Source organism: Aspergillus nidulans, chromosome I, assembly GCF_000011425.1.
Source record: "Aspergillus nidulans FGSC A4 chromosome I".
NCBI lineage: Eukaryota > Fungi > Ascomycota > Eurotiomycetes > Eurotiales > Aspergillaceae > Aspergillus > Aspergillus nidulans.
Genome location: NC_066257.1, coordinates 2568483 through 2594787, shown reverse-complemented (window position 1 = coordinate 2594787; position 26305 = coordinate 2568483). Strand labels below are relative to the sequence as shown.

The 26305-nt window shown below is 51.5% G+C and overlaps 8 protein-coding genes across 8 annotated transcripts, besides 1 other annotated feature; 2 read left to right on the top strand and 6 right to left on the bottom strand.

Moving 5' to 3' along the window:
- Positions 1–26305: part of a sequence feature (contig 1.110 1211..298245(1)) that runs on past both edges of the window.
- ANIA_10842 (RHO alpha subunit C-terminal catalytic domain-containing protein) lies at positions 27–1146 on the bottom strand (the record flags this gene model as incomplete). The annotated part of the gene is made up of 4 exons (XM_050613217.1): positions 27–545; positions 603–803; positions 965–1015; positions 1060–1146. 4 exons carry the CDS (start codon positions 1144–1146, stop codon positions 27–29), a joined length of 858 nt encoding a protein of 285 aa, XP_050467132.1.
- On the top strand, positions 1970–5039 carry ANIA_06618 (GTPase-activating protein GYP7; the record flags this gene model as incomplete). Its single annotated transcript, XM_050613214.1, has 5 exons — positions 1970–2125; positions 2181–3549; positions 3600–3862; positions 3924–4242; positions 4324–5039. The coding sequence occupies 5 exons, from the start codon at positions 1970–1972 to the stop codon at positions 4668–4670; spliced, it is 2454 nt and encodes an 817-aa protein (XP_050467131.1). The 3' UTR covers positions 4671–5039.
- Positions 5389–8871, bottom strand: ANIA_06617 (GAS2 domain protein; the record flags this gene model as incomplete). The annotated part of the gene is made up of 1 exon (XM_659129.1): positions 5389–8871. The coding sequence occupies one exon, from the start codon at positions 8869–8871 to the stop codon at positions 5389–5391; it is 3483 nt and encodes a 1160-aa protein (XP_664221.1).
- Positions 10631–12085, top strand: ANIA_06616 (protein nuvG; the record flags this gene model as incomplete). Its single annotated transcript, XM_659128.1, has 5 exons — positions 10631–10673; positions 10780–10898; positions 10974–11850; positions 11935–12011; positions 12059–12085. 5 exons carry the CDS (start codon positions 10631–10633, stop codon positions 12083–12085), a joined length of 1143 nt encoding a protein of 380 aa, XP_664220.1.
- sec16 (COPII coat assembly protein SEC16) lies at positions 12366–18333 on the bottom strand (the record flags this gene model as incomplete). Its single annotated transcript, XM_659127.1, has 3 exons — positions 12366–12495; positions 12569–13109; positions 13161–18333. The coding sequence occupies 3 exons, from the start codon at positions 18331–18333 to the stop codon at positions 12366–12368; spliced, it is 5844 nt and encodes a 1947-aa protein (XP_664219.1).
- On the bottom strand, positions 18937–22788 carry ANIA_06614 (aminophospholipid-translocating P4-type ATPase NEO1; the record flags this gene model as incomplete). The annotated part of the gene is made up of 2 exons (XM_659126.2): positions 18937–20910; positions 20958–22788. The coding sequence occupies 2 exons, from the start codon at positions 22786–22788 to the stop codon at positions 18944–18946; spliced, it is 3798 nt and encodes a 1265-aa protein (XP_664218.1). The 3' UTR covers positions 18937–18943.
- Positions 23347–24644, bottom strand: ANIA_06613 (uncharacterized protein; the record flags this gene model as incomplete). The annotated part of the gene is made up of 3 exons (XM_659125.1): positions 23347–23405; positions 23799–23832; positions 24003–24644. The coding sequence occupies 3 exons, from the start codon at positions 24642–24644 to the stop codon at positions 23347–23349; spliced, it is 735 nt and encodes a 244-aa protein (XP_664217.1).
- On the bottom strand, positions 25035–26114 carry ANIA_06612 (ribosome biosynthesis protein MAK16; the record flags this gene model as incomplete). Its single annotated transcript, XM_659124.2, has 2 exons — positions 26042–26114; positions 25035–25941 (listed from the first exon to the last, which is right to left on the bottom strand). Exons 1-2 carry the CDS (start codon positions 26101–26103, stop codon positions 25035–25037), a joined length of 969 nt encoding a protein of 322 aa, XP_664216.1. The 5' UTR covers positions 26104–26114.

Here is a 26305-nt window from a genome sequence, read left to right as displayed (position 1 = left end):
TTGTGTTGGATTCCTTCAGCTTCGAGTCACTGTCCTCTAGCTTCGCTACCTCCGCTGCATATTGTTGGCAAACGAGCTCGAACAAGCAGTCCTGGTAAACTAAACGTTGTCAGTTTGGTCCTCTCGCCGACTAGAGAGCTTGACTCACAAGAAACGCCATTCTCCTTTTCCGGATTCAGTATCCCCTCGCGGTAAACGCCCTTGTTCAGATTTGCCTGCGCCTTCTCGCAAAGCTCATAGTCTTCCGTCGCGACCTGGCGAACAAAGCGGTAGTACTCTTCGAATTTCTCGCCGGACTCCATATGGTAGTAGTCGAATTCCATTCTCGTCACCCCAGGGTCATCCGTTGGACAGACGCGGAACGAAGACATTCCTCCCCCGTAAACGTTCAATGTACAATTAGGGAAGAAGTACAAGAACAGCCCATCGTCCGGCTTCTTAGGGTCCGCAATATGCTGCGAGAAGTTGATGTGGTTGTGCACTTCGTACCAGGTCGGCGGGTAGTATATGGAGAAAGAGGGGTGAGTGTATTGGCAGTGCAAGCACTCTTGGTAGCCGTCGACCCTGGTATGTCGACTTTGATTAGCACTGGCTTAACGGACAGTTGATACGGGGCCTTGCATTGTTTTCCAGTTGAAACGCCCCTCATATTTGATGCTCCGCTTGTAGGGAAGCTTTGTAAAATCGACTCGCTGGAGTAACGGCTCTAGCTCTGGGAAATATTCGTGGAAGCTCGGGGCTTGATCTGACACAGTGGTGAAGACAAGGCCGGTGGGCGTGACATGATATCGAAGAGTCTTCTCCTATATTCAGTCAGCGACAACATGATCAAAGCACCATATCAGCCTCCGGAAAGACATGCAGTATCTGCACAAGTAATTCGAATCTCTTCAGAAGCTGGCATCTGCCCTTTCCCAGTTTTTCGGACCGCCTGAATTGGCTGCTGAGCAATTTCGTAGCTCACAACTTCGCCGACATTCTGGAACCTTGTCAAAGGGCCAAGGAGATACCACGACTAAAACCATCAGCCATGTTCCCATGAATAGAGCTCTAGACAACCTTCAGGAAGACCGCCCGCCTTTCAAGCTGATAAAGCGGCTGGCTGCAGTACCAGGAAGCTGGAAGCGTGCGCGCGAGTTCAGGCATGGTGCTTTTGCTTGATGATCTGCTGAGCTCCGTAACCACGCTCAGTTCCTCGATAATTCACCGTGATTTATAGACCATCATCTGGCGTTCTGGTGCCGATCCATCAGCGGCATCTGCAGATGGCTTATGAGTCTTCTGTAATTGGCGGGCGTAGTGTTTCCTGATGAGGGCATGAGATCCCGCGGCCTAACAACTATGGTCTGGCTGGGGTAAGACCATGACATTGCTCCTTCACCGTTTTTTTCTTGATTCACATCTGTGTCTGAGCGGCATGGCTGGGCTTGACGCGGCTGGGCAGCTCAGCCCTATGGGAGTATGTATAGCTTCCATTATCCATGATCATCAACTATGATTTCAGGACGATACCGCAATGCACAGACGAACAACCGCTCATCTCAGTAAGCACAGATATGAATATGGAATCGAATGTCGGTTCTAGTCCAGGGTCAATATAGCGATGTTTTGCTGCTGCCTGGATCCGGAATCCTGGCTGTGGCGAAGACAACCATGGTCAAGTCCGGTTTCTGGCTTCCTTTAGGGACTTTCTTTCATCTCCCGACTTCTCCTCATAAACCTCACCCGCTGTTTTTCTTTGATAGAGGGTATCCCTTCGTCGCTCGTGGCCTTTCTTTATCGCGAAGATCACATGGTTGGTGTTCGCGTTAGACCCCGCCATTGATCTAATCTATCGGAGTGACGTGACCCTCTCTGGATCCCCAATCCGACCATAAACGGCCGTACCATTTGCGAAAGACGAGATTATAGTCCCGACTTCGGGAGCTCAGGGAAGAAGCTCAAGGTTGCCTCAGGTATAGATCTTGAGATGACGAGCTCCAACGTTCAGTTCACGCCTCCTCCCTCGCCGCCTTCGCCGACAGCGTCCTTCTTCGACGTCAGCGACGAGGAGGAGGACGAATACAACACCATTGCCCATTCGACCCCCAAGAAGGGCGTCAGGCTGCTTTTTTCAAAAAGCAAGGTGCGCTTGCTCGCAATTATTTGTATGCAGACCGCTTCTGACCAGTCTTCGCTAGGTTTACGTCCATCCCACTCCGTCGGCGAAAGACAACATCCCCGGCTTCATCGCGCTCGTCCAGCAAAAGCCCCTACCCTCCACTCAAAAGACTACATCCTCTAATTCAAACGCTTCAAGGCCAGATCTATCTTCCTTCCTTCTCGCCTGGGTCCCTGAATCAGCCCTCGGCGATGCCTACGACACCTACGTCAAGGTCGATCTCTCAGAAGACGACTCCCCGCCGCGCCAGAGATACCTAGTACCGCCGCTACCGGAAACAACTACTTTTAAAGATCCGATCGGCCTCTACGCATTTGCGGTTCCACTGTCACAGATATATTCTCTTCTGGTACGGCCGCCGAGCTTGGGCTGGTGGTTCGGTAGTCTTGTGATCAACACCCGGGCAGGTGACAGCTTTCCGGCACTATTCTTCCACGACAGCGAATGCCAGTCGACTATACTACAAAAAAAGAAGCGGGCTAGAGAGACGTTTGATCCCTTTGACGAGGATGGAAGTGTATTCTGGGGTGGAGACGAGGTTTTGCGATGGCTAAGGAAATACGTTGACGTGCAGCGGTCGACCGTTGATCATACAGTCTACCTAATCAACCCGTCTGAAGAAGACCAGCTTTCTTTTGGAAAACCACAGCTCACCGAGGCGGCGGGATCGCAGGACAAACCATCCCCTAGGAAAAACGAATCTGCACCGCACGATGCAGGGATGGACCCATTCATGAAGGCGATCAAGGAAACAAGGTGGAGGGTGCTTGAACAGCTCAGCAAGATAACGACTTTTACGCGACGCACCGCAAACGAGATAGCCGAGAATCCGCGCATTCCCCCGCAAGTCCGTCGCCTCTTAAAGACCCCGGAAATCCAAACTCTACAAGAAGAGTTCGATAGCGCTAGGATATATCTTGCACGATGGGCGATGAGCATCTCAGAACAAAGCGAGCGGGAACGCAATCGACGGATATGGACTGCCAGGGACACCCTCGAAATGGAGAACAGCGCTGTGGGAGATTTTGAAATCTTGGAGGCTGAGATGGGGAATATGGCCCTCCAGGAACGCCGCAAGGTGGTCACCCTCAAGGAGTGGCAGGGCTTCTTCGATCAACAGACTGGCCGACTGCAAGTCACAGTTGATGAAGTAAAAGAGAGAATCTTCCATGGCGGCTTAGATCCCAACGATGGAGTGCGCAAGGAAGCATGGCTTTTCCTCCTTGAGGTCTATCCATGGGACAGTGACAGCGAAGACCGCCAAGCTCTTATGAACTCCAGACGCGACGAATACATTCGCTTAAAGGGCGCATGGTGGGAACGGATGGTTGAGGGCGACTCCACCCCAAAGCAGCAGGAGTGGTGGAAAGAGCAGCGAAATCGGATAGGTACGATAACTCCTCCATACAATGACGGCACAGTTACTAATAATGTGCAGAGAAAGACGTCCACCGCACTGACCGCACAATCCCTCTCTTCGCAGGCGAAGACATCCCCCATCCCGACCCAGACTCCCCATTCGCAGACGTCGGCACAAATGTGCACCTCGAGCAAATGAAAGATATGCTCCTAACATATAACGAATACAACCCCGACCTCGGCTACGTCCAAGGCATGAGCGATCTCCTCGCACCCATATACGCAGTGATGCAAGATGACGCCGTTGCATTCTGGGCCTTTGCCAACTTCATGAATAGGATGGTACAAACTCTCCAATCCCCCAACTCTCACTCATCTTTTATATTAATGCAGTATGCTACAGGAGCGCAACTTCCTCCGCGATCAGTCCGGCATGCGCGCTCAGCTTCTCACGCTGGACCACCTAGTCCAGCTTATGGACCCGCAGCTCTATTTGCATCTCCAATCCGCCGACAGCACAAACTTTTTCTTCTTCTTTCGCATGCTGCTCGTCTGGTATAAGCGGGAATTCGAATGGGTGGATGTCCTCCGTCTCTGGGAGACATTGTGGACGGATTACTTAACCAGTAATTTCCACCTCTTTATTGCGCTGGCCATCCTAGAGAAACACCGCGACGTCATTATGGATCATTTGAAGCAGTTCGATGAGGTTTTGAAATACAGTATGTTCCCTCTCCATCTCACGTACCTCACTCACGTAGGTGACGGCCTATGTTCGGCCTGCGCTAATCGACTGGGGATAGTCAACGAACTCTCCAACACCATGGACCTCATTCCAATCCTCACCCGCGCAGAAACTCTCTTTCATCGCTTTGGTCGGCAGATTGAAGCCATTGACAAGAAGAATAATTTCCCTACGCCGCCGGGGCAGCCTCAAGCTCAGCGACCTACGCCTGCTCAGCCTCAGTCATCAAAGGGAAAATCACCTGAGCGACAATTAGCAGCCAGCACGGGTGTCAGCTCAAGTACACAAGCGGGGCCTGGTAGTAAACCGGAAGCAGCGAAAATTATACCCCAAGAGTTGAGGGATTTGTTCAGGAAAGATGTTTTTTGGAATGGGAATAGCCAGCACTCGAATTCGAAACCCTAAAACTATATGGTAAGAAAGGCACTTTAGCTATCTGCACCGTCGCTGCAGGACAGGACATACTACGGCAGGATAGCTTGATGAGGCAGACTGGGCTACAATATGTTATGATATGGTCTTTTTATTTTCAGACCCTTTTCTATGTTGGTTTACGCTTTCTGGCAGTATGCATTGTTGTTGGATAGGCAGCGGCTGCTATGACTTTGTTCCAGCAAACCACTCAATACCTACAATTATTCAGTGGGTGCTCATTTACGCGATTATACCTTAGCACCTGTGTAAATGCCCAGTTGCTCCTGGAGTCGCAGAAGGATTGCAAGGATGAAATGCAAACATAGTTTGGCTAGAGTTATATATACCTATCCTAATGCAAGCATGCATCTAGTCTAACCATTTCATCCCAAACGAAGACAGATAATACGAACAGAAAAACAAACAAACTATCTAGCCTTTACCAGAGGGTATCTTAATGCAAACAAAACGGACCGCCGATAAACAGAGCCCTAGGAGTGTATCGCCAATGCAGAATCAAATGCGCAGAAATCGAAACCCATGTCCATGGGTATGGCCAAAATGCAAACCCGCTAATAGCCAATAATAAGGATAAAACGCTCAAGTAATGCAACGAGGATTCGAAGACAAGAACCACGCTTTTAGACACCAGCCAGACCAAGACTCAGTGAATTAGAAGGAAAGGGAGAAAGAAAAAAAAAAAAAAGGCCTATCGCAGGCCACGCAGTACGACTCGTTTGCTGGAGCCAGCTTTGCCGATATCGCTGATACTCCTAGACTTGGGTAGCATTGGTGTGCGTCCGTCGACTTTGTTCTCTGGAGACGGCAGGGTATATTTGAACGGCCTGAGCGAAGTGCTCCGGCGGGCCTGGCCAAGAACGTCCTCTACCCAAGCCTCACTCTCTGGGCTTATGGTAGCATGCTTGGCACGTGGCTTCGGTCCAGCGAGACCAAGGGGGATAGCGGGGGCGCTCGGAGATCCATGTCGAAGCTCGCTGATGGACGACATAGCGCTCGCGGATACATTAGACGAGACGGACAATCGTCTGTCGGTTAAAGCGGAGAACGAAACGTTCAGACCGTCACCTCCACTGGCTGTACGGACATCGCCAAAGTCAGAGACGTTGGATGAACGCCTGGTTTTCCGGACGGCTAAAGAGGAAGAAGGACGGCTACTGAGAACCGAACGAGGGCGCGCTGGCATAGGACGTGCGCTACCCGATGGCACTCGGCTAGAGGGCGGCGAATATGATGGCGAATCGCGCAGCGAAAGGCCTTCGACTTCAACACGAGGCGTCTCAGATACGTGTCGATACCCATGGTGGATGGCATATTCACGTAAGTATTCGGCCAAGTCCGCCCATCCACCACCGACCCTCACCATGACGCGTTCGCCATCGCCAACTGTCCGCACAAAGAGTTTGGTAGGCGCAGATTTTCCGCCACGATGTAGATGATAAAGCTTCACTGAACTCTCTTCTGGAGCATGTGAATGTCTCCTACGAGCGAGCGCCGGTCGAAGAGTGAGGGATGGATTAGGTGTGAAGCTGCGTGACGGGGTGTCCTGAGGTGAGTTTGATGACAACCTCTCCCGCCTAAATGGAACGGACGACGCTACAGAGACGGCATCATCGTCCTGATCGGCCGAAACCAGATGGATGTTGCCTGGAAGGGAGGTGAGTATAGAGTTTATTTTCTCATCCATTTGATCCTTGGGCCGAACGGGCTTTTTGGATACGGAGGATGACCGAGATTTAGTTTTGCCAGCTAAAGTCCTCACGGTGCCAGGTTGTGTCTTTGATTTGTAGGCACCAATGCTTTCAAGACTGGGATGAGCAGTCAGCTGCTTTTTGAGACGAGCTGTAGTGGCGCTGTTGAGAGGTTCAGCCCTGGCCGAGGCAGATTTGGACTTTTGACGTCTTTCAGCTGGTGACTGAGACTTCTTAGGCCTAGACTCATCCTCATTGCTGGATCCGTTGTCGTAATTTACGTCAATTCTGTCGTTTATAAAACGTTGCAGCGGTAGACTGAGCGTTCGACCGTGCGCGAACGCATCCCGAAGGCAAGGCTTTTGAGACTCCCAGTGGAGCAAGTGATCTTCGTGCAAGTCGTGGTCGTCTTTTTGGCGCGTAGAAGTTGATGGTCTATACGGCGGCGTCTCAAAGATCGATGACGAAGTCCGTGGCTCCGGCATTTCTGGGCTCGACACAAGTGAAGGGTAATCAGACAGGGAGCCATCAGATGTGTTGGACGTCCGCCGCGCACGAGATTTCTGTTTATCTGATAACTTAATCGGACTATCCAAGGGCTTCTTTGCGCCTTTCTCATCTTGCTCGGGTTCTTCGGACTGCTGTCGATCACTAGGCGCCTTGCTATTGCCATAGGGCATAAAGAGATTGGGAAGAGATGCTAAATGATCTGCTGGGGGTGTTGCGCAACGCGTTGATGGGTTTGAAGTATGAGTCCCTGGTGTTATGGTTTCAACGACAGTGGAGTTTTTGGTTTCATTATCAGGCGCGGCCGTTACGATAGGCCCAGAGTATTCGGCCGTTTGTGGTAAGACAGTGTAGTTTTTGATTTCATTATCAGGCACAGCCGTAATAAGAGGCCTAGATTCTTCGGGCGCTCGTGGTGACCAGCTAGACACTGGTAGAGCAACATCCTGAGATAGCGGCTTTTCTGATTCGGTAGAAGCCTGGGGCGAGGTGTTGTTCTCGACCACAGCTTCGGGCACCGCATTGGCAGACGCGGCGACGTTACGGGGGCCCGAAGTCACTTCGTCCTCGGCCACGGTCTTATGTGTTGAGTCTGCTGGAGTGGCGGAATTGCGAACATCACACTCAGCATTGGTCTCAGGCACTGCCTCGACGCAGCCGGTTTTCCGCCTCAAATTGCTTTCAACCATGGTCTCAGAAGCTGTATCCGCGGCAGCAGCGGCTTTGGAGGCAGAATTCTCAGATACGGTTTCGCGCGCTGTACCCAGTTCAATGGCCGGCACCTCCAAAACTTCACACTTGTCAACTGAACCCGACGGATATGGGGAAGGCGAAGGCGGGCTGGCTCTGGTTTCTGGTTTCACGGCGGCCACGGCTTTGATATTACCAGCTTGCTGGGAAAGCGGGTCTTGGGGTAATTGGGGTAAAGGACTGCCAACCTCTTCAACAATGGTTTCCATTGGGCGAGCTGACTGTCGACGCCATTCATTCTCAACAGTACGCTTCTCAGCATGCATGACCCAGGAGGCAAATTCCGCCTCAACAGCCTCTAGGTCATCAATCCAGTTCTCAGGTAAGGAATCCTCACGGCCTTCCAGCAAATCGAGAATACGGTCCATGCGCCGGCCCGCCGATAACACAATCGACTCGAGAGCGGCCCGCTTAGCATGGTAATTAGTGATGCAGTATAAGTAATCCTTCTCGGTCGGAGGAGTTGAAGATTTCAACAGATCGAAAGCTGCTTTGACTTCAGATTTAGCGAACCGCAAGTCTCGTAACAACCCAGGTATTTGCCTGGAAACTACTAGTCGCGCATGCCATGTAGACAGTAGGGAAGTCAAGCGGGATAGGAGCGGCAGCGTTCGAAGAATAGTTGCAGTAATGACGGCAGTAAAGTCACTCAGCTGAACATAGCTGAGCGGCGGAGGCACGGACATGGTGCTATTAGCTGATGAAGGCCGAGACCGGCCTGGAATGTGGGCATTGAGAACGTGCTCCTTCAGTTCTTCGACTTCCAACTCTTCCATTCCGTCACGGATCTCTTCGATACGCTTTTCACGTTCCTCAACCACGGTGGACGGCAGGCTTCCCCAGTATCTGGTATCGTCCTCGCCGGAAGGAGGGACAAACCCCTTTCCAAGCCCAATATGCGGCCGTTTCGGCCACGGCCATGATTGCACTTCTTTATACCATTCTCCAAGCTTTTGAGCGGCTACTGCAGCGCGTATCCCGAGTGCTCGTTCCGCTGACGAGGCCTTGGAAATGCTTTTAGCTAGAATGTCTTGGGCGACTTGTTCATTGTTCGGAACGGCATCAATCGACAACAACGCGTGGAGTGTTGATTCTGGAGATAGATTCCCAAGCAAAGGATCCACAACGTGGTATTCAGGTACGGCTAGGCGATCTGATGCTTTGGCCGGGGCCAACGTGGGGGGCGCCTGAAACGGCGGACGAGGCGGACTGGCGCGGCTGGCCATGGTCGGGATCGGCTTCGGGACAGAATGGAAGAGTTTGAGAAGGACGTCTCGAATTCAGAGTTCAAAACTGAGGACTGGTTGACGGAGGTCGCGCGGTGCAAAGAATGATATGAGAAATCGAGCGTGGATGAAGAGCAAGCATGCTGGGACGCGGTCACTCAATCTCACCGAGCTCGTTTTCAGAGAAGAGTGCGATCAGTAAGGCACAATACGCGGGGAATGAACGACAGAAGAACGAGCGTGGGGTAAAAAATTCAAGAGAGGAGAGTTCCTAGGTGTTGATGACGATGTCGTGGTGGTGTGATAGCTGCGAGACAGTTGGTAGTTGGAGATGGACGATTGGATCGGGGAGAGGAACGAGCGTCAAGAAACGAGTGGATGGGAGAGGCAGCTCTGCCCGCCAGAACAACAGAGGCTCCTGAACCATAAATACTAATAATAAGCAGCCAATGAGTTCTGACCCTTTAGCCGCCACTTCAAGGCGAAAATCGAATGGTTCTTTAATTTTCCTTAACAACGCGTCGGGTGGACCGTCGCCAAAAGGGGTCGCCAGAACTGCACTATCGACCTTAGTATAGCGGGTTGGCTCCATAAACCCATCAATTTCTATTTAAGCAACACTAATCAGGAACAGGAATCAATAATTATCCGTCGTCCTTACTCTTGCCCCCTCATTCCCGAATACTCCATGCATAAATGCGGCTGTTTACAGCTCCAGAGTCCAGCTTCACGATGCTCTCTCTTTTCGGTCCTCGAACCGCCTTCACGTCGATATCATATCCCAAGCACTCGGACTGAAAGTCAGGAGCACCGTCTTATCTCGCGAACATTTACTAGAAGCTTGATCCCAGATTGGGTACGCTGGTTGCTAATTCCTGGTTGCGGACGATGATCAACACCCTTGCATATAGAAACCCAAGCAAACCGACTAGAGCAAGCCACATTTCATTACCTTCCCCTGCATCCACGCGTTTGATGCTCGACTGCAACGATTGGTAATAGTACAATGGCTATGCGGGTACGTTGGTGGTGAAGAGTCCACCGACGCGTTTGAAGTAGATGAGGCTTGCCAACCCATTATAGAGCAAGGGACGCGTTTGACCCTTAATACTGCTGATACGAATCTCCACATTCTGTGCAAAGTGAGGTGGCTTGCGTCTGTATCAATTGATGCGTTCCAGATGCTTGGAAAGACTTCAGATGGATCTCGCCTGGCATGGCTGATAGTGGGGGTTTGGGACGTCCACCAGCGGTACGAAACGGACGCTGGGATCCCAGCAAAATGTTATCGTTCAGCTGCAGCAAGCGCGTCCAGTTGGCAGTGCCAACGGCGGCCCTTTTCTCGTCCCCAGCAGTGCGGCTATAGAAGGAGTGTCAGAAGGGCCCTTCTATTGGAGCAGACATTACCGTACCGCGCTGAGATGTTCATATCAAACCATAATTGTCAGGTTGTCTCGTAGCAGAGCATTTAAATGTGAACCAAATACATATCACGACTTCGTGGCGTCAATCAATACGATAGACACCATTCAATTGGACCGATTTAGCTATTCTGTTGTAAATCGCTAGATAATGCAAAGACGGCGAGCATCAATTTAGTGTATGGAGCTCAATCTGCTTAGGTCCCCACATCGGCGACCGCGATCTCGAGTCTCGACCATCACGTTCAAGACCCAAGCACCCGCTATATCACAGTAAATGGACCTTCGTTATATACAATACAGCTCAAGAAGGCATCAGACGGAATAATAATGAAAACATGCGTTTCCGCACTCAAGTGGTCAACACCGCCACCCTTACCAGTACGTGCACTCCCACCTTAAAAGAACGACCGTGTCAACCGTGTCAACCGTGTCATACCGCGTAGCAAATGTGATTGTCACGATCATCACCTAACAGCATCAACAGAGCTAATTGGCTCTCTCTCTTCGCTCGGCAAACTCTGCTGGATGCGCCTTGAGGAGTCTGTCGTCCGATTCACCATAATCCCCGACCAGGGAACCCAGGTATGGGCACAATTACCTGTTGTACGTCTATCCCTATCATGTTATACATTCCTCGATCACCTCCTTTCTGTACGTTTCATTAACAGATGAACGCAGTATTCCATCTTCGAAGACGCAGACTATATCCTTGAGTCCAATACTGGGGTAATAAACCTCGAGGTCCCGCTTCCTGCACTTCACCGTGCGCTGCGCTCCGCAGCTGGTGCGAAATGGGTGCAGCTAAGGTTGACAAAGAAGGGCAAGGTGCCACTCCTGGCGCTTACAATCAGAACGAAAAGTTGGACGAAGGGAGTGAATCCATTGGGGATTGGAAGTGGTAATGAATCAATGCCTTTGCCTTCAGAGGAAGCAGGAGCAAATATAGCGGCAGAAGCAGGAGCAGGAGAAGGTCTAATGGGTCCCCCAGTAGCCCCCGCTTCAGCTTCAAGGAGCGCAGGAACAGGCCGGCGCGAACGCGAAACTTTCATCACGCAAGAAATTCCCGTAAAAGTGATGCACGAAAGCGCAGTAGAGGGTCTACACGAACCGCACTGCCGCGATCCAGACGTCCACATTATCCTGCCAGACCTCTTCCAACTCAAAAGCATTTCAGAACGTTTCACGAGACTAGCAGCGGACTCTACGCCCAAGACCGCTGCCCTTGCAGCCACAACGTCAACTACGGCAGATGCCGTGCTTGGTAGCGTCGGCGCCGGCGTGTCACCTAAACTTGAACTCTCGGCGAACATGCACGGCTCGCTGCGCCTTGCAATAGCAACGGATACCCTTCGCATCTCCAGTGTGTGGAGTGATCTTGTGAATCCTGCTCTTGATCCGAGTCAACTATCGCAGACTCAGATGGATCAGTTGCCTAGTGAGCGGATGAGGGCTTTACCCGGGGATAATGAGGCGGGTTGGGCTAAGGTAAGGATTGATGGGAGGGATTGGGCCAGGGTTCTTAGTGTGGGGAGGCTGAATCCTAAGGTTGTCGCTTGTAAGTTCCATTGTTGTTTTTGCTGCAGCTCAGTTGGTAAGCAGATTGCGTGCGGGCGGGTTTGCTAATGTACTTGATGGTCAGGCGTCATCCATGAGACGGCGCTGATCCTCTACGTATATCCTCCCAGTGGGTATGATGAGGAGGGATCTTGCCTAACAGTGAGTAGTCCCTGTTCATTTGAAGACTTACGGTTAACGTTGGACAGTACTACATCAACTCCTATATGAATTAACACGACTGTCTACAAGAGCCATTTACGCAGGAAACTAAGTATGAATTGATGCAAGTCATAGGTGGGAGGTATTATTATAATAAGTGTAGCTCATGTTTCATACAACAAGCAGCGTCGGGTTCACTCGGAACGGCCCGAAACACTGCCATCATCACATTAACATAGGGAATAACAAAGAAAAACCACAAAAAGAAAAGGGGGAAATTAAAATAACTGGAAAAGGGAGTTACGATAAATGTACATGAAGCATAGATGCAAGAACGACAAAACAGTCGTATCATCAGAGAACAAGAAGCCAGGCCATACTTCCGGACGATATGGCATGCAAGTTCACAACAATGTAAGGTGGCTGATAGTTCGCAATGCAAGGGTATACACTTCGATATGCAAGATGGGGAAGATCCCGGATACTATAAGGCAGAGTTGGAAGCGATGTTAAGAGCTTCATCTGAAGACTCTTATTGGGCCATTACATCAACATACCGGCCCTTCTTCCTGCCTCGAGAAGTGGCGCCCTTGCGTGCCTGTGGTGCTCCAAGTAAGTCGTCAATTGAGCTAGCATGGCTCAAGGACGTAGAAGGCCTGGGAGGAGGCCCAGCAGAGCTTCCCGGGCGGGATGAAGCGTTACCAGCGGGCGGCACGGCGCCGGTAGAGGCAGATCGCGCAGGGCCTAAACCAGGTGTTGGTGGAAGGCCAAGAGAAGATGGAGCCGGGCTGCCAGACGGCGGCGGCGCAACAGACGGTGGCCGACTACCGAGACCTGCTGTTCCAGACGGTGGCATGCTGCTCCCACTGGCGGCTCTGCTAGGAGGGCCCATGGCTTTCGGTGGGGGTGGAGTAGCACGAGCCGGGGTAGCGCTGTTGGGGTCTTTCTTGTTGACCCATTTCTTCAGTTCTTTATCGTAGTAGAAAGAACTTTCCTCACCAAGCTTCGCGCGAATTGGTTTTCCTGAATTAGCTTCCTCTTTATTTCCTCCCTTGATCCATCCCCACCACGAGCTCTTTGCCGGAGCAGGTTTTTTAGCTTCAACATAGTTAGCCACATGCATTTACACGGAAAGAACACAAAGCTTACCATCAGCTTCTGCTGCTTTCCGGAAAGCCTCATCAGCTTCCCGATCCTTACGTGCCTTTTCAGCTTTCTTCAAAGCCTCAGCACGAGCAGCAATGTCGTCGTCGTCCTCATCATCCATTGTCAACTTCTTACGTGGCTTCTCATCCTCAGACTCCTCTGTCACTTCCACTTCTAGGGTATTACTTGCAGGAGGTTCATAGCCAGTATTGCCCGTCGGAGGCATATACCCGTCAGCTTCGGTATGCTGAGAAGCAGGTGCTTCAGGGCCAGTTGATTGATCGAATGGGTTTTGGGCAGGAGGTTGATAAGGCAAGTCGTGACCGAAAAGTCCTTGCGGAGTAGCTGTCGGTGGCGTATAAGCTTGTTGAGCCATATCTTCCTCCACGGGCGCTAGAGGCATGTACGAGGTCTGAGGCGGCGTGGACTGGTAACCCGCAGTTGGGGAGCCGTAGAAAGGACCCCCTCCATACATAGGACTCTCTGATGGATGCCCATACTCTTGCGATCCACGACGCTGGCCGTAGGAGAGTCCAAATGAAGCAGACCTCTGTGAGTCTAGAGACGATCGTCCACGACCCTGATCAGGCGACGAGTTCGGAGCGTTCTGGTTATTGGGCTGATAACGAGACGTTCCGGCACCCGGAACTTGCTGTGCGACAGGCATAGGGTATTGGCCATACAAGTCTGTCACAGATGGCGAGCGGCTGACAGTAGGGGTACCAGAGATCTGAGCAAACGGACCAAATCCTGTTTCTCCACCCTTGCCCGAGCCAGTTGATGCAGCGTCGCTGTCATCCCCGGCAACGAAGTTGCTGAATTTGTTCCACATTGAGGAAGAGACTTTCTCCATGCTTGGTTTCGAAATCCACGACCCTCCATCGCCTGTAGTCTGCTTAAGCCGCGCTGATAACTCATCGACCCCGAAAAACAAATGCTGATGATGATATCCAGATTGCTTCGTGGTAGCTTTGAGAGCTGCTGTGATGGCATCACAGTATTGCTGGGCTTCGGACTTGCGCCCTTGATCTGTAAGGGACCATGCATGAACAAGTTTCAGGGCCAGGAGATGAGGTAGTGTAGACGTCGGTGATGCCCCTAGAACAGACGTAGCATACTCGTATGCCTCGGTAAGTAGGATTGCATCATCGTCCAGCAAGGCCGTAGGCGAGGAGTGGACATGGTCTACGCCGAGAAGAACAATGCTTGCTTGAGGATCATCAGGGCCTCCAAACACCGCTGCCCGCGAGAAAATAAGGCAAATATGAGCTGCCTCTATCCGACCGTAAGACAGTAGTAATCGACCGAGAGCCAGGAGCGCTCGGTGGTCTTCAGGGCTTCGGTTACTCAAAACCAAACCTAGTGTATCCTTCCAAGACTCCAGGCCAGCAAGAGCGTCCTTAGAGGGACCATGCCCATCGACCTTGCTAACCATTTGCAATCCAGCCCTTGCGGAGGGAGGAACAAGTTCATCGACACTTTCTTCAAAGTTGCCAGCGAAGATTTCATACAAAGCTGCAAGCGACTCGGGATTTCCGCTGTTAGACCTAACCTCACGCCTCACAAACTCCTGCACGACTTGTTTCCAAATGGACTTGTCTAGCGTTGACGCGATGATCATAGCATGACCCCAGAGACGGTTATCCGCTGCACTCCAAACGGCTTTCTCCCGTTCGCCAATAAGCAAGTTATTGCGGATACTACTCAATGGCTTCGACTCCGCAGAATCAGACAGAGAAGAAGCATTAATGACTTCGGCGCCAAAAGACTGGAGGGAGTCGCTATACATAGGTTCCAGCCCATTGGTTTGCAGATGCGGGAATAGAATGCCCCTTAGAGCCTCCTGGAGGTCAGGGGTGCTCTGCATGCCGCCGTCATGCTCAACCAAAACGCGTACAGCTTTCCACAGCAGGATCTTCTCATCGCGGCGCTTGTAAGAGTCCGGGTAGGCCTGGAGGTTCTGCGGGACACCCTCGTTCTCAAATGCTGCGATTCTGCTAGAAAGCCAAGCAACTAAGTCTTTCTTCTTGGACTTATTCCTCAGAGGACCTGGATGCCGTACGATAGTTTCTGGAAATGAGATCACATCCTTGAGTTGAGTTGTTTTAACGTCTCCAGGCATAGGCTTAATTTTTGGCGCGGTTTGCCCTGCGCTATAACGAGGGACGTGTTTCGGGAATGAAGAGAGGACCGTACCACCAAAACCGAATTTGAAAATCGGCGCTCCTTTCCATCTTTGAAGAGGGTCAAGCTCTTGTCCGTCGCTTGGAGGAATGAATTCAAGTGACTGCGAGATGGTGCGAATATGACTGGAGGGTTGCATTGGCGCGTAAGTATGGGAGGTCTTCGTTGGCGAACTGGGCGCGTGAACAGATGCAGGCCGTTTGAGTGGATCGACAGACGGTACGGATAGTCTAGGGCCTGACTGTTGCTGGGTCGGAGATTGTGTCTGCGATCTTCGAGGAGGAACAAATGGCGGTGTCTCGGGAGGTGGAGTATAGGCGGAGGGCGTACTATTGTTAACATGCGAAACGCGGCGGGAAAACTCTTCTAGATATGAAGGCGGCGCATAGGGATTCCTTGGTGGGGAGGTCTGCTGGTAGCTGCTTGATGTATCTACAGCACTCGGGCCAGAGGCCTGTACTTGGGAAGAACGAGGTGACATCGGGGCGGCTGTCTCAGTGTGTGATGGTTGTCCAGTAACAGGTGAAGTAGGCTGTGGAAAAGATGGTTTCCGCGAAGCCTCGTTTGGTTGATAGGAAACCTTCTCGTGGTGGGCTAGCGGACTTGAAGTTCGCGGCTGGAAAGGTAAGGTAACTGTTTGGCCCGGAATGACAGACGGCTGTGAGGTATAACGTTGCAAAGGCGCAGACGCAGCTGCTGGCGGCGGCGGCGCTGGAGAATACCTAGGCGAAGCGGGCGGTTTAACTCCTGGTTGCAATGTTGGTGGCTTCGGGGAGTATCTTGAGTTGATAGGAGGTACTGCAGGAGCGCTTTGGCTACTGGAGCCCACATTGTTTGCATACGGCCCCAATTTTTCCGGCTGCTGCAATTGAGATTGAGGAGTGTCGCCAGACAGTTGAGCATAAGGATTAGTGACAGGATGCGCTGCCGGGGGCGGCTGCACAAATGCAGGGCTTGCCGTGTTAAATTTGGGCGTATACCGCCCTGATTCTGCAGGCCGCGAACGTGGTCGTACGGGGGGGAGCGGCAACTCCTCGTAGAAGTTCTTTGGCGCGCTTGCAACCGGAGCATTTGGTTTCGATGCTGGAGGCAAGGTCGCAGCATTGATAGGCGGGACTGGTACTCCAGAAGAAGACTGAGGAGGTGGAGGCGCCGTAAAGCTACTACTTCGTGGAGGCGGTGCAGGCACATTAGCAGCTGAGGATACTACTGGTTTGGTGGCAGGTTTGCGACGTGGGGCAAGGTCTTCCGGAAGATCATAAGGAGACTTGTAACCTTCTTTAGGTCGCTCTGCGAAGCTTTCAGCCCTAACTGCAGGAGCTGGAGGCTCGGGCCGCGGCTGGAAATAGCTCGTGCTGTAAGGAGCACTACTGGATAGAGGCGTTGCCCCTGGAATTGGAACGCTCTGGACAAGATCCGCTGTAGAGGGCTGGTGAGGAGTATATACACTCTGCGCTGGTTTGGGTTTGCTGGGGTTTTGTGGCGTTCCGAATGGACTGCCGAGAGCCTGGAGGTTGGGTTCCACGCCGTGCCCGTTGACCACCTCAGCAGCGGTATTTTGAGCGAGATCGCTGGGTTCGTCTTCTAAGAGTAGATCATCGTCATCCAGTTCCGCCTGCCACTTAGCGGCGAGATCTTCCTCCACAGGAGCAACTTCCAAATCATCATCAGAAAGTTCAGCCTGCCACCGCGCAGCTAGGTCTTCCTCCGAAGCAGGCTCCTGGACGTTCTCGGGCGACTTTGAGGCCGCTGCCGCTATGATATCGTTGAACTCCTCGGCAGTAGGAGAAAGCGGACTATGAACCCCATCCCGGTTCGTGTTAAGGGAATCTAGCACTTGCGAGGTGCTTTTTCGCTGTATATGGACGGGCTCTTGGGGTTCGTTTTCTGTGGCTGGCTGCTGAGCCGAGCTGAAAAATCCATCATCCTCATCCTCATCTCCTTCAAAAACACGGTCGAGTTGACCCGGTTGAGGCACCGCCTGCTCTACTGGCGTTGCCTCGACTGGCGCTGCCTCGACCGGGGCCTCCGCAGAGCCATCCAATAAAGGCACACCCTCTTCAAATCTTGACTCCTCCGATGGGAAATAGATCGGCTTCGTTTGTGTCCTCAGCTGGTCGAAAAAGCGATCTTCGCCATTGTCAACGCTCTTAGGGCTCCCCCAGAGATCGTGGTTTGTGCTTCTTAATTCCCCGTCAATCGGTGTAGCATGGTCAGCTATGCCTTGTTGATAGACCCAGCCCGGAGTAGGATAATCACTTGATCCTTGCGCAGCGTTTACCGATGTGTCAATTTCAAGCTGGTGTGTCTGCCCTTCCTGTACATGCTCTTCTTGCATCGACTGCAAGTTGTTATATCCATCCCCAGGCGCGGCTGCAAGCTCGGCCTGGGGTTTGAAAGCATCAGTCTCCTGGTTCTCATCAGCAGCCGCGGAGAACAACTCCGCGGCCTCCTCGCGGAACTCCTCCCGTGTCTCCGCCTGGTTAAAGTCTTCGCCGGTCGCCGATTCTGCCTGCGCAATTTCTATAAGTGCGGTGGGTTCAACACTCGACGATTCAGTGACGTCCGGGACTGTATTTTCGGAAACCGATGTCACGTCTGTGGCGATTGCAGGCGCCGAGGTCTCGCCATTTGGTGAGACCGCGACCGGAACTGCGCCTGGATCATCGATTGCCGTTGGTGGCGCCTCGGCAGTTTCTATAAAACCGGCAGATCCAACATTTACCGGCTCAGCCGCGCCAGGAACTGTGTGTGTATGTTCGTTGAGTGGCAGCTCAGCTGTCTCTTCACGTGCAGGAGATTCGGTGTTTATCGAATCGATCGCGTCAGGTACAATATCTGTATTTGCGGTTGTGGCTTTAGGAGTTAACGGCGCCACATCACTGGACACCGGAGCAGATATTTCTTCTACCGTCGCGGCCGTCTCGTGATTATCGTCCGTTCGCAGTGCCGGATTCCACACGGCTGATGCCTCGCTATTGCTGTTCTCCATATCGGAGATAACTAGGCCTTCAAACCACACCGTTTGTCAGCCAGACGCGGACTGAACACAATCATGACACGGTGTCAGCTTTTAAGTGTACTTACGCAACCTCAGGTTAGGGACCTAAGTGGCTTGCACGCTCACCTGTAGCTTAGATAGGCGTACGGGAATGCGTGTGTTTCGGCGCATGAAATGAAATAAGGTAAGGAGGAAATGAGAAAGGAGCGGGTGTAGGCATACACGATCCACCAAGATCAGAATTCCATGAATGTAAGCGATAAGGAGAAACTTCAGCAGGATGGATACTTCATGACATGACTGCGTGGCGAAATGCAGGAAATGCAACTATCGAGCCGTGACTAGGGACTACTCTGGAGCCCGTCACTGCTTCATCTCGGGGCGGATTCGCCCGGCAGAAAGCCGGAAGAAGCCACAGTGCTGTTATGTCACGTGCTGCTTCTATGCTTGACAGCTGAAGAACCAGGTACCTAGGGACGCTAGTGCAAAGTTTCTATAGTATATACAAAAATGATACCAAGCAGTAAGCATCCACTAGTGGATGTCAACAACCACAATGATAGAGATTTATTGAGGAGAAACAACCAAGAAACAATAGTAGCTAGCCTCGCACTTTCCGGTAACTCGGTGGATTCCAAGACTGCTTGATCAGTTTCGCAGCCCACACGGGTATAACAGACACAGCCGTGACAGCTACCACGCGCCAGATCCAGTCTAGCGTGATCACATACTTGAGGTCGAAATACTCGCCGAGGAAGGGCACGCTGGCAGCGTACACCAACGCGGTACCGAGGAGGCAGAATATCATCACAGGGTGCCATGTAGTGACGGCGATGGCGACCATGAGCAGCTCGTTCATTACGAGAGCTGTAAATGAAACACTGATAAGCCGCTTTCCAGATATGGTGTCAAGGAGGATTTGAGACAGGCCCTGGATCACAGCGCCCTGGTAAACAGACACTAGGACCCAGGTGAAAAAGGAGCGATAGCTTAGACTGCGACCCGTCTTGAGCTCTTTGTATAGCTCAGGGTAAAGATTGGCCAGCTGTTCATCCACGTCGCGATCAAGGACCAAGGAGAAAACAGGCGCATTGGTGTAGACTGTTGCGTATCCAACCATAAGCCAGTTGATAAAAAGACCCTTCGGATCAAAGTGGCTAGCAATGCTATACATGGTCTGGCAAGCGCTGATGATGAGGCCACGATGCATGATAAACTGTGCAAGTTTGGCCGAGCGCTTGTAGGAGTTTCGTCCGTGCCAGACAAGCAGCTTGGTAATGTGGTGGAACTGAGTGATACTGAAATCAGCTGCGAGGGAGGCCTGACGGCCTTCCTTTCCAACAATACCAATTCCTACATCAGCCGCTTGGATCATGGACACATCGTTACCACCGTCCCCAATACAACAAACACGCTTCTTGGTATGAAGACGTATCAGATCGGCCACTTCAGCCTTTTGTGTTGGTGAGCACCGGCATGCAATCACAGCAGGGAGGAGAACAGCGACCGAAATAAATGCTGATCGGAACTGATTGAGCATGAGAGCCAGAGACTCGCCATCAATCAGGAGACAGCAATCAGTCTTGTTTCGCAGGAAGTCCAATGCTTCCTGTGCGGCCGATTTGTCTTTAACTTTGGCAACAGTATGAATATACTGACCGCGAGCTACCAGCTTCGCAGAAATCGCAACACATCGTGCGGTCTCAACCTTGTCACCAGTAAGCATCCAGATCTTGACACCAGCGTTGCGCAAAAGCTCAAGCGACGGTTTCACATCCCTCTGGAGACGATCTTCCACGCCAGTGACACCAAGAAGCTCCAAGTCATGCTCAAGATACTCATTAACCACTTTCTGCATGCCGATATCTCTCCCTTGAAGCGAAAGAGATGCCTGCTTATACTTGCTGGCAAACTCCTGATACTGCAGCGGCGAAAGCCGTTTTCGTCCAACCACGAGCGTCCGCAAGCCCTCGCGAGCCATGTTCGCTGTTTCCTCATCAAGCCAGTCGTTAGCCGCAACAATAGAGGTCATAACAGTGTCCGCTCCCTTTTGGTAGAACCAGATCTCCTCCTCTGCGGGGGAATTGAGGACATCCTTGTCCTTGTCAAACTCAACAATGATACCCATACGCTTACTATCAGAAGTAAAGGGGAATATGTCGAGAATGCGCGCCCGCACAACGACGTTACCGGTATCAGTCGACTCGAGAACTATTGTTCGGCGGTCCCGATATGCTACCTTGAGTCCAACCTCTTCCGTGTAACGTACAATTGCAATCTCGTCTGGAGATGAAGCTTGGTAATTTGTCACCTTCACTCCATCTTCCTCATCCGACGTTGGGGTGACGTTGTGGCACAAGGCAAGCGCTAGGACAATATCTCGGACACGCGAACCGATCTCTCTCCTTGTACGTGGCGCTGCTGCAAGTCCTGCTTGGGTTCCAAATGCGGCCGCGGCACTGGTCAAAGTATTTCCCGAAAAGCTCTGTCGAACGTATGACGCGACCTCCTCCATAGCGTCATTAGCATAGGAGACAGTGCCAACATGAATCTTTTTCAGTTCCATTTCTACGGACGTTAGTTGCTGTGATGCACAGAAAGTCTTGTGAACTCACCGTTCTGCGTCAAGGTACCCGTCTTGTCTGAAAGGAGATATTCGATTCTCCCGAGGTCTTCTGGGATGGTGCTCGTCCTGACCACAGTATCCGGGATGTCCTTATCCCGTTCAATAAAGCGACCGTATACCGATTTCGCCATATCCAGATTGACCCGGAGACTCATAGGTATAATCGTTGAGAAGAGAATAAGGTAAATCATAATGGCAACATACCACTCCTTATCATTCGTTGGTTGGAAACCTTCCAACGCCACCAAAATGATTGAGAGGGTTAAAGTCAACGCGCATAGAATCTTGGTGAGATTGTTAATTTCATATTCCAAAAGCCCAACCTTTGACCGCGAAGGAGACGTGGAAAGCGCAGCTCGCGTTTGAGACCCAGTGTAGATGATAGCAGCGTACGTGATCGTGTTCGACGCGAGAACAGTATTAGCCCACGCAGTATTGTCGATCGTAAGTGGCGCAGAACTGTTCTGTTCCGTCTCATCAGCATCTTGACTTCTATCCTCTGACTTGTCAACATGTGGATCATAGAACCCTGATGGCGGCAGAAGCTCAATATTTCCAACAAATTCATTGACTCGTTTATCCGGTCCACTTGCTGTAATCTTTAATCTCGTGAAATCCTCAAGCGAAAGTGCCTGAGACAGGACCGACGGCAGTCGTAGTTTCCAATCCGTTTCACCGTCAAGTTGATCGGTTCGAATGAAAGTATCGCTAGCAGAGGATATATCTGTCTGATCAGCACCAGCGCTAATGGTTGGCTGCTGATTAGGTACAGAAGACGATGATCCGTTGGTCGCATAGTCGACATTATGAGAAGCGCCTGCTTCCTGAGATTCTCGTGCCACGGTAGCATCGTTAGAAACACTTTTTAATATTACAACGTCAGCGGGGAGACGCTGGTTTTTGCGAACTTTCAAAACGTCCCCGACTTTCAGATCTCGGGATTTCTTTATAATCACCGGGACGCTCTCCCCGACGTCTTCAGCAATCGGAAAAGCTCTGCTCCCACCAGACTTATCCAGAGCAAGCACAGAGAATTCTTCCGCATTTGCCTCCGCATCCCGCCTTCGCCGTCCAACATCATCCAAAGCTTCCTTTCCTAGCGATATAGACACTACAAAAGCCAATGGGGCAATGTAGGTAGACATATATCCTATCCTCAGCACCGGAATGATCTGCGACAGCGCCACCAGCAAGAAATAGATGTTGAAGAAGAACGAAAACTCATTGTAGAGGGTGCGAGGCAGGAAGCTCCACGGCGTATATTTCGCATTTGAGACAATATTTGGCGGGTATTTCGCTCGTTGCGCCTGGCCAACAAGGACATCCCGCGGGGGCTTCACCACATCCACTGTATTCTTCCCACCTCCTGTCGAACCATGTAATCCGCCAAGTAACGTACTCGATTTCAACCAACCTAATCGAGATCTCCGCTGCGGCATTCGTCCTCCATCTGCAAGAGAGCGTACGGAGCCCCGGCGGTCAAGCAGCGGAGCATCATCGTCGGTGTAGGGTCTGGAACTCGCATGCGACGGTCGGAGACCTCTTTCCCCCTCACGATCCTCAAGCAAGCCAGCTGTGTCTTCCCCCTGTGAACCAGACATGCTCCGTTTCCATAATCGGCGATTCCCAACACCCACACGCAAATTCCTAAGAGCTATCCCTGGACCACTATGACCTCTCTGTTGAACCGGCTCATCCCGCGAAAGCCGTGATGCGTTAAATGCCGAGGAGGGATCCAGCTCCTCCAGGTCGAGATCATCATTGTCACTCTCTATGCTCGCACGGTCGTGAGCGCGTAGGTATTCCGAGGACGAAGGCATTTTGACGGCTGTCAGTCGACTCACTTAAAAAGCACGGGATCAAATTTGTATTCCGGTGTGCGGGAGCAGTCCGTAGGCTCCAGTGCCACAAGGAAAGCTGTCATGTCCCGCTTAGTGTGTTTATTTTGCGTTGCTTCCAGGGTGTCCCGATAGGACCATCTTATGGTTGGCGGAAGCTGTGGGCCGGATTTGAGGTATGTACACGTAGGCCGAATTGCACAGACAATGCAGTCGATGAAGAAAAAGCCGCTACCAGTAATAGGTGTGGTCGTAAAGGTCGCGCAGACGTCTGGGGCTTAAAATCTCGCGGCCTATTCCTGTTCCCTTGTGATGCGTGGCTACCGCACGAGTCACATGATAAACTGCAATCAATGTGATTGATCCCTATGTTTCAGGCTCCATACTGGATCCAGAAAGTGATATCATAAAGAATGAACTTGTACATGAAAGCAATCTGCCTTAATTGATTGCTGGACGGCTACTTCATTGCCCCACCGATCCACAAGACTTTAGAATGGCGAATGCCAACCAAAAATGGATGTCGTTGCTGTAACATATTTACTTCTTGTTCACACCGTTCTTACGCGGTTCACGCTGCATGCCCAAAATATATTGAGCTAACTCCAATAGCAATACAGTCTTTCCGTAAATTATCAAGACCCGACCGACCTCCGAACAAAATGCCTTTAAATGGCGTAGTCAATTCGATCATGCTGAAAGAACAATTCGCCAAAATGAGTGAGGAAAGGAGCGCGAACAGGCTGAAGAACCGACAACATCCGCTGTTATGCATATTCCAACAACAAATAACAAAAAGCACAGCATAAGAAAGGAGAAACAATCAGTGGCTCAGACGATGAGCAGCAGAAAACGAACGCCCCTAAAGTGAAATCACGGATGATTAGAGCGCTGACTCGAAGTAGAAAGGCTATTGAGAATATACTGTAGGATAAGTCAGTACTAACTTGTTCTTTCGAAAGAGAAAAGGCCGCTAGCATTCCAATACGTACCAGTGCCACAGGGGATGACGGCAAGCATGTCGACCTGCGAGTTACCGTGTCATATCGTACCCGACAATATGTTGTTCCGTAGTAGTTATTGAGAGAAGCGACCGCCGTAGCGGGTATCCGAATAGACCTCAGCCCAGGTATGTAAAGCCATCGAGGCCCAGTATCTCACCCCCGAAATCTTCCCGACCCCGGGCTCATACCCACCGGCTTCCTCAAACTTGGATCCGACAACTGCCCTGGACTCGGCGACCGCCCACCATGCAGTCTAGCCCTAAGCCGTTCCTGCGCGGACGCAGCCCTCTCCAATCCAGGCGACGACCCTGAACCCGTACTAGTCACAGACTGATACGAACCACTACGCTCACCGGGCATCGGCCTCCCTCCAGCCGGATGCAAGGACGATGCCGACATGGAAGGCGAATGACTTGAGGACGTTTGGCTAGGAAGGGACGTCGCACTGGACCCGGGGTGTCCTCTTCCACGCCTTAAGCTGGATGTAGCCGACTGTGGTGGACCGCCGGTGGCGGCGCTGCCAGAGTCACCCCACAAGTCACCAAGCCCTCCGCCCCGCCCTGAGGATACGGAGGCGGACGAGACGTTGTTAGAGGTTGCGATCACACGAGTTGAGGATGAAGAACGTTCTTTCGGGTCAGGTGGGAGCCATGGGGGGAGACGGCGGCCTTTCTCTAGGTAGTATGCACGGAGGACGTTGGAGATGTGCGAACAGTCTTCGTTGTCAGGGTCGTCTGCTTCGTCGGAGGTGATAGCTCGGCGGAGAGAATTGAGGCGGGTTCCGAGGTTGGATATTGCGGAAGAGGATGTTATAGAGGAGAAGTAGGAGGACATTCTGGTGGTATACTGGAGAAAAGTCCGGAACGGAGAGAGGGTTGGAAGAAAGTTGATATGGGTTTATGGGGTGCGCTTTGTTTCAGTACCCGCACGTGATCGGCATAGATCGGTATACCGACCTAAACAAAGTGGTTGCTTTTTAACTTTAACTGCATAATTCTTGAGAACCTCAAGCCAATTTTGATTATGTACCACGTCCAACACAGAGAGGAGCCAGATGTGTAGCTATGTAGATGCAACTGCTGGGTATGACACGCCCATTGCGAGACAGCGAGAGATCAACAGGACGAAAACCGAACGCCAGACAAAAGTCACAAAACCATGATATAGTATCTTGCTTTTCTGCCACCATACTTCAACTGCATCAGCCATATACGAGACTTTCACCTAAGCGAAGGCGTTCTCCTTCCCAGCGCCCTCAGTCTCGTACTCGATCTCTACTCTGGGACCCTTCTTCCTAGGCTTTGGCGGCGGAGCAGCAAACTTCCTCTTGGAGCCAGGCTTCGTCTTCTTTTGCTCCTCCTCCCCATCATCCTCAGACCCACTCGCCTCATCACTATCCTCCTCATCCTCGTCGGAATAATCATCGCTAGAGGCGCCCGAATCATTGCCAAGCCAGTCTTCCAGGTCTTCCAAATCTTCATCCTCCTCTAGATCACTAACGTACTCAACCTCCCCGACACCCTCTTCATCCTCTTCCTCCTCAAGCTCCCCATCATCCATGTCCTCATCTCTCTCGCCCTCACCGGACCTTTCCAGACCACGAAGCACCTTTTTCCAGATCGACTCATCCACATTTAATGGCTGATCACCATAGGCTCCACTGCGCAACCGTTCAATAAGCTCACGCTCAATCGCCCGCTCAACCTTCGCCGCGCTCTCAGCTTTGCGCTCCCTCGTCTCCTCCCTGCGTCGGATCTTGGGCGCCAACTTCGGCACAACCCTTTCTCCCAACCGTTCTTCCTCCCGCGCAAGCTTCTTCATACGGATTGCCACCTGGGTCAGTCGCGTAAGACGCTGCTTGCACTTGTGAATCAAGAATTTCGGCCAGTAAATCAGTCGCGAGTCGACCTGTTCGAGAGCCTTTGCGTAGTTCGATGACAGTCGAATCCGCTCCCATAATTTGCTGGGCATGTGTGCGCGTTCGATAGTCTTCATATAAAGGTACATAGCGCCTGTCTCGGGGTCTGACCGGATTGTGGCGTAGCGAGAGTTTGCCAGCGGGCAAGACTGCCGGTTGCATAGACCAGTCACGTTGTATTCATTGCGGCAGAAATTTTGACCTTTTGTTGTCCTGATGGTAAGAAAATCATTAGTCTATGGGTTTCAGAAAGCTGAACTAATTGAAAGGGAGTTTCTGATGATGAAAGATTAGCTCAACGGTTGGCACATACTTGAGTTTGTATGAGCAAAATTGCTGGTTTATAACCTGCCAGACAATCTCATCGGAAGACATTTTTATTACATGTAGGCCAACCCGGGCTGGCAGTTAAACAACAGTGGAGTTGGAAGACAAATAAGTTTCTGCGGAGATGTTGCAAGCTTGTTTAGCGGGAAAGAAAAAAAAGTTCAGACTACAAGCACGTGACTTGGACAAATACCTTTATCGATAAGAGGTGAACGCTAACTTATTGGTCATCAAATCGAGGTACATAACT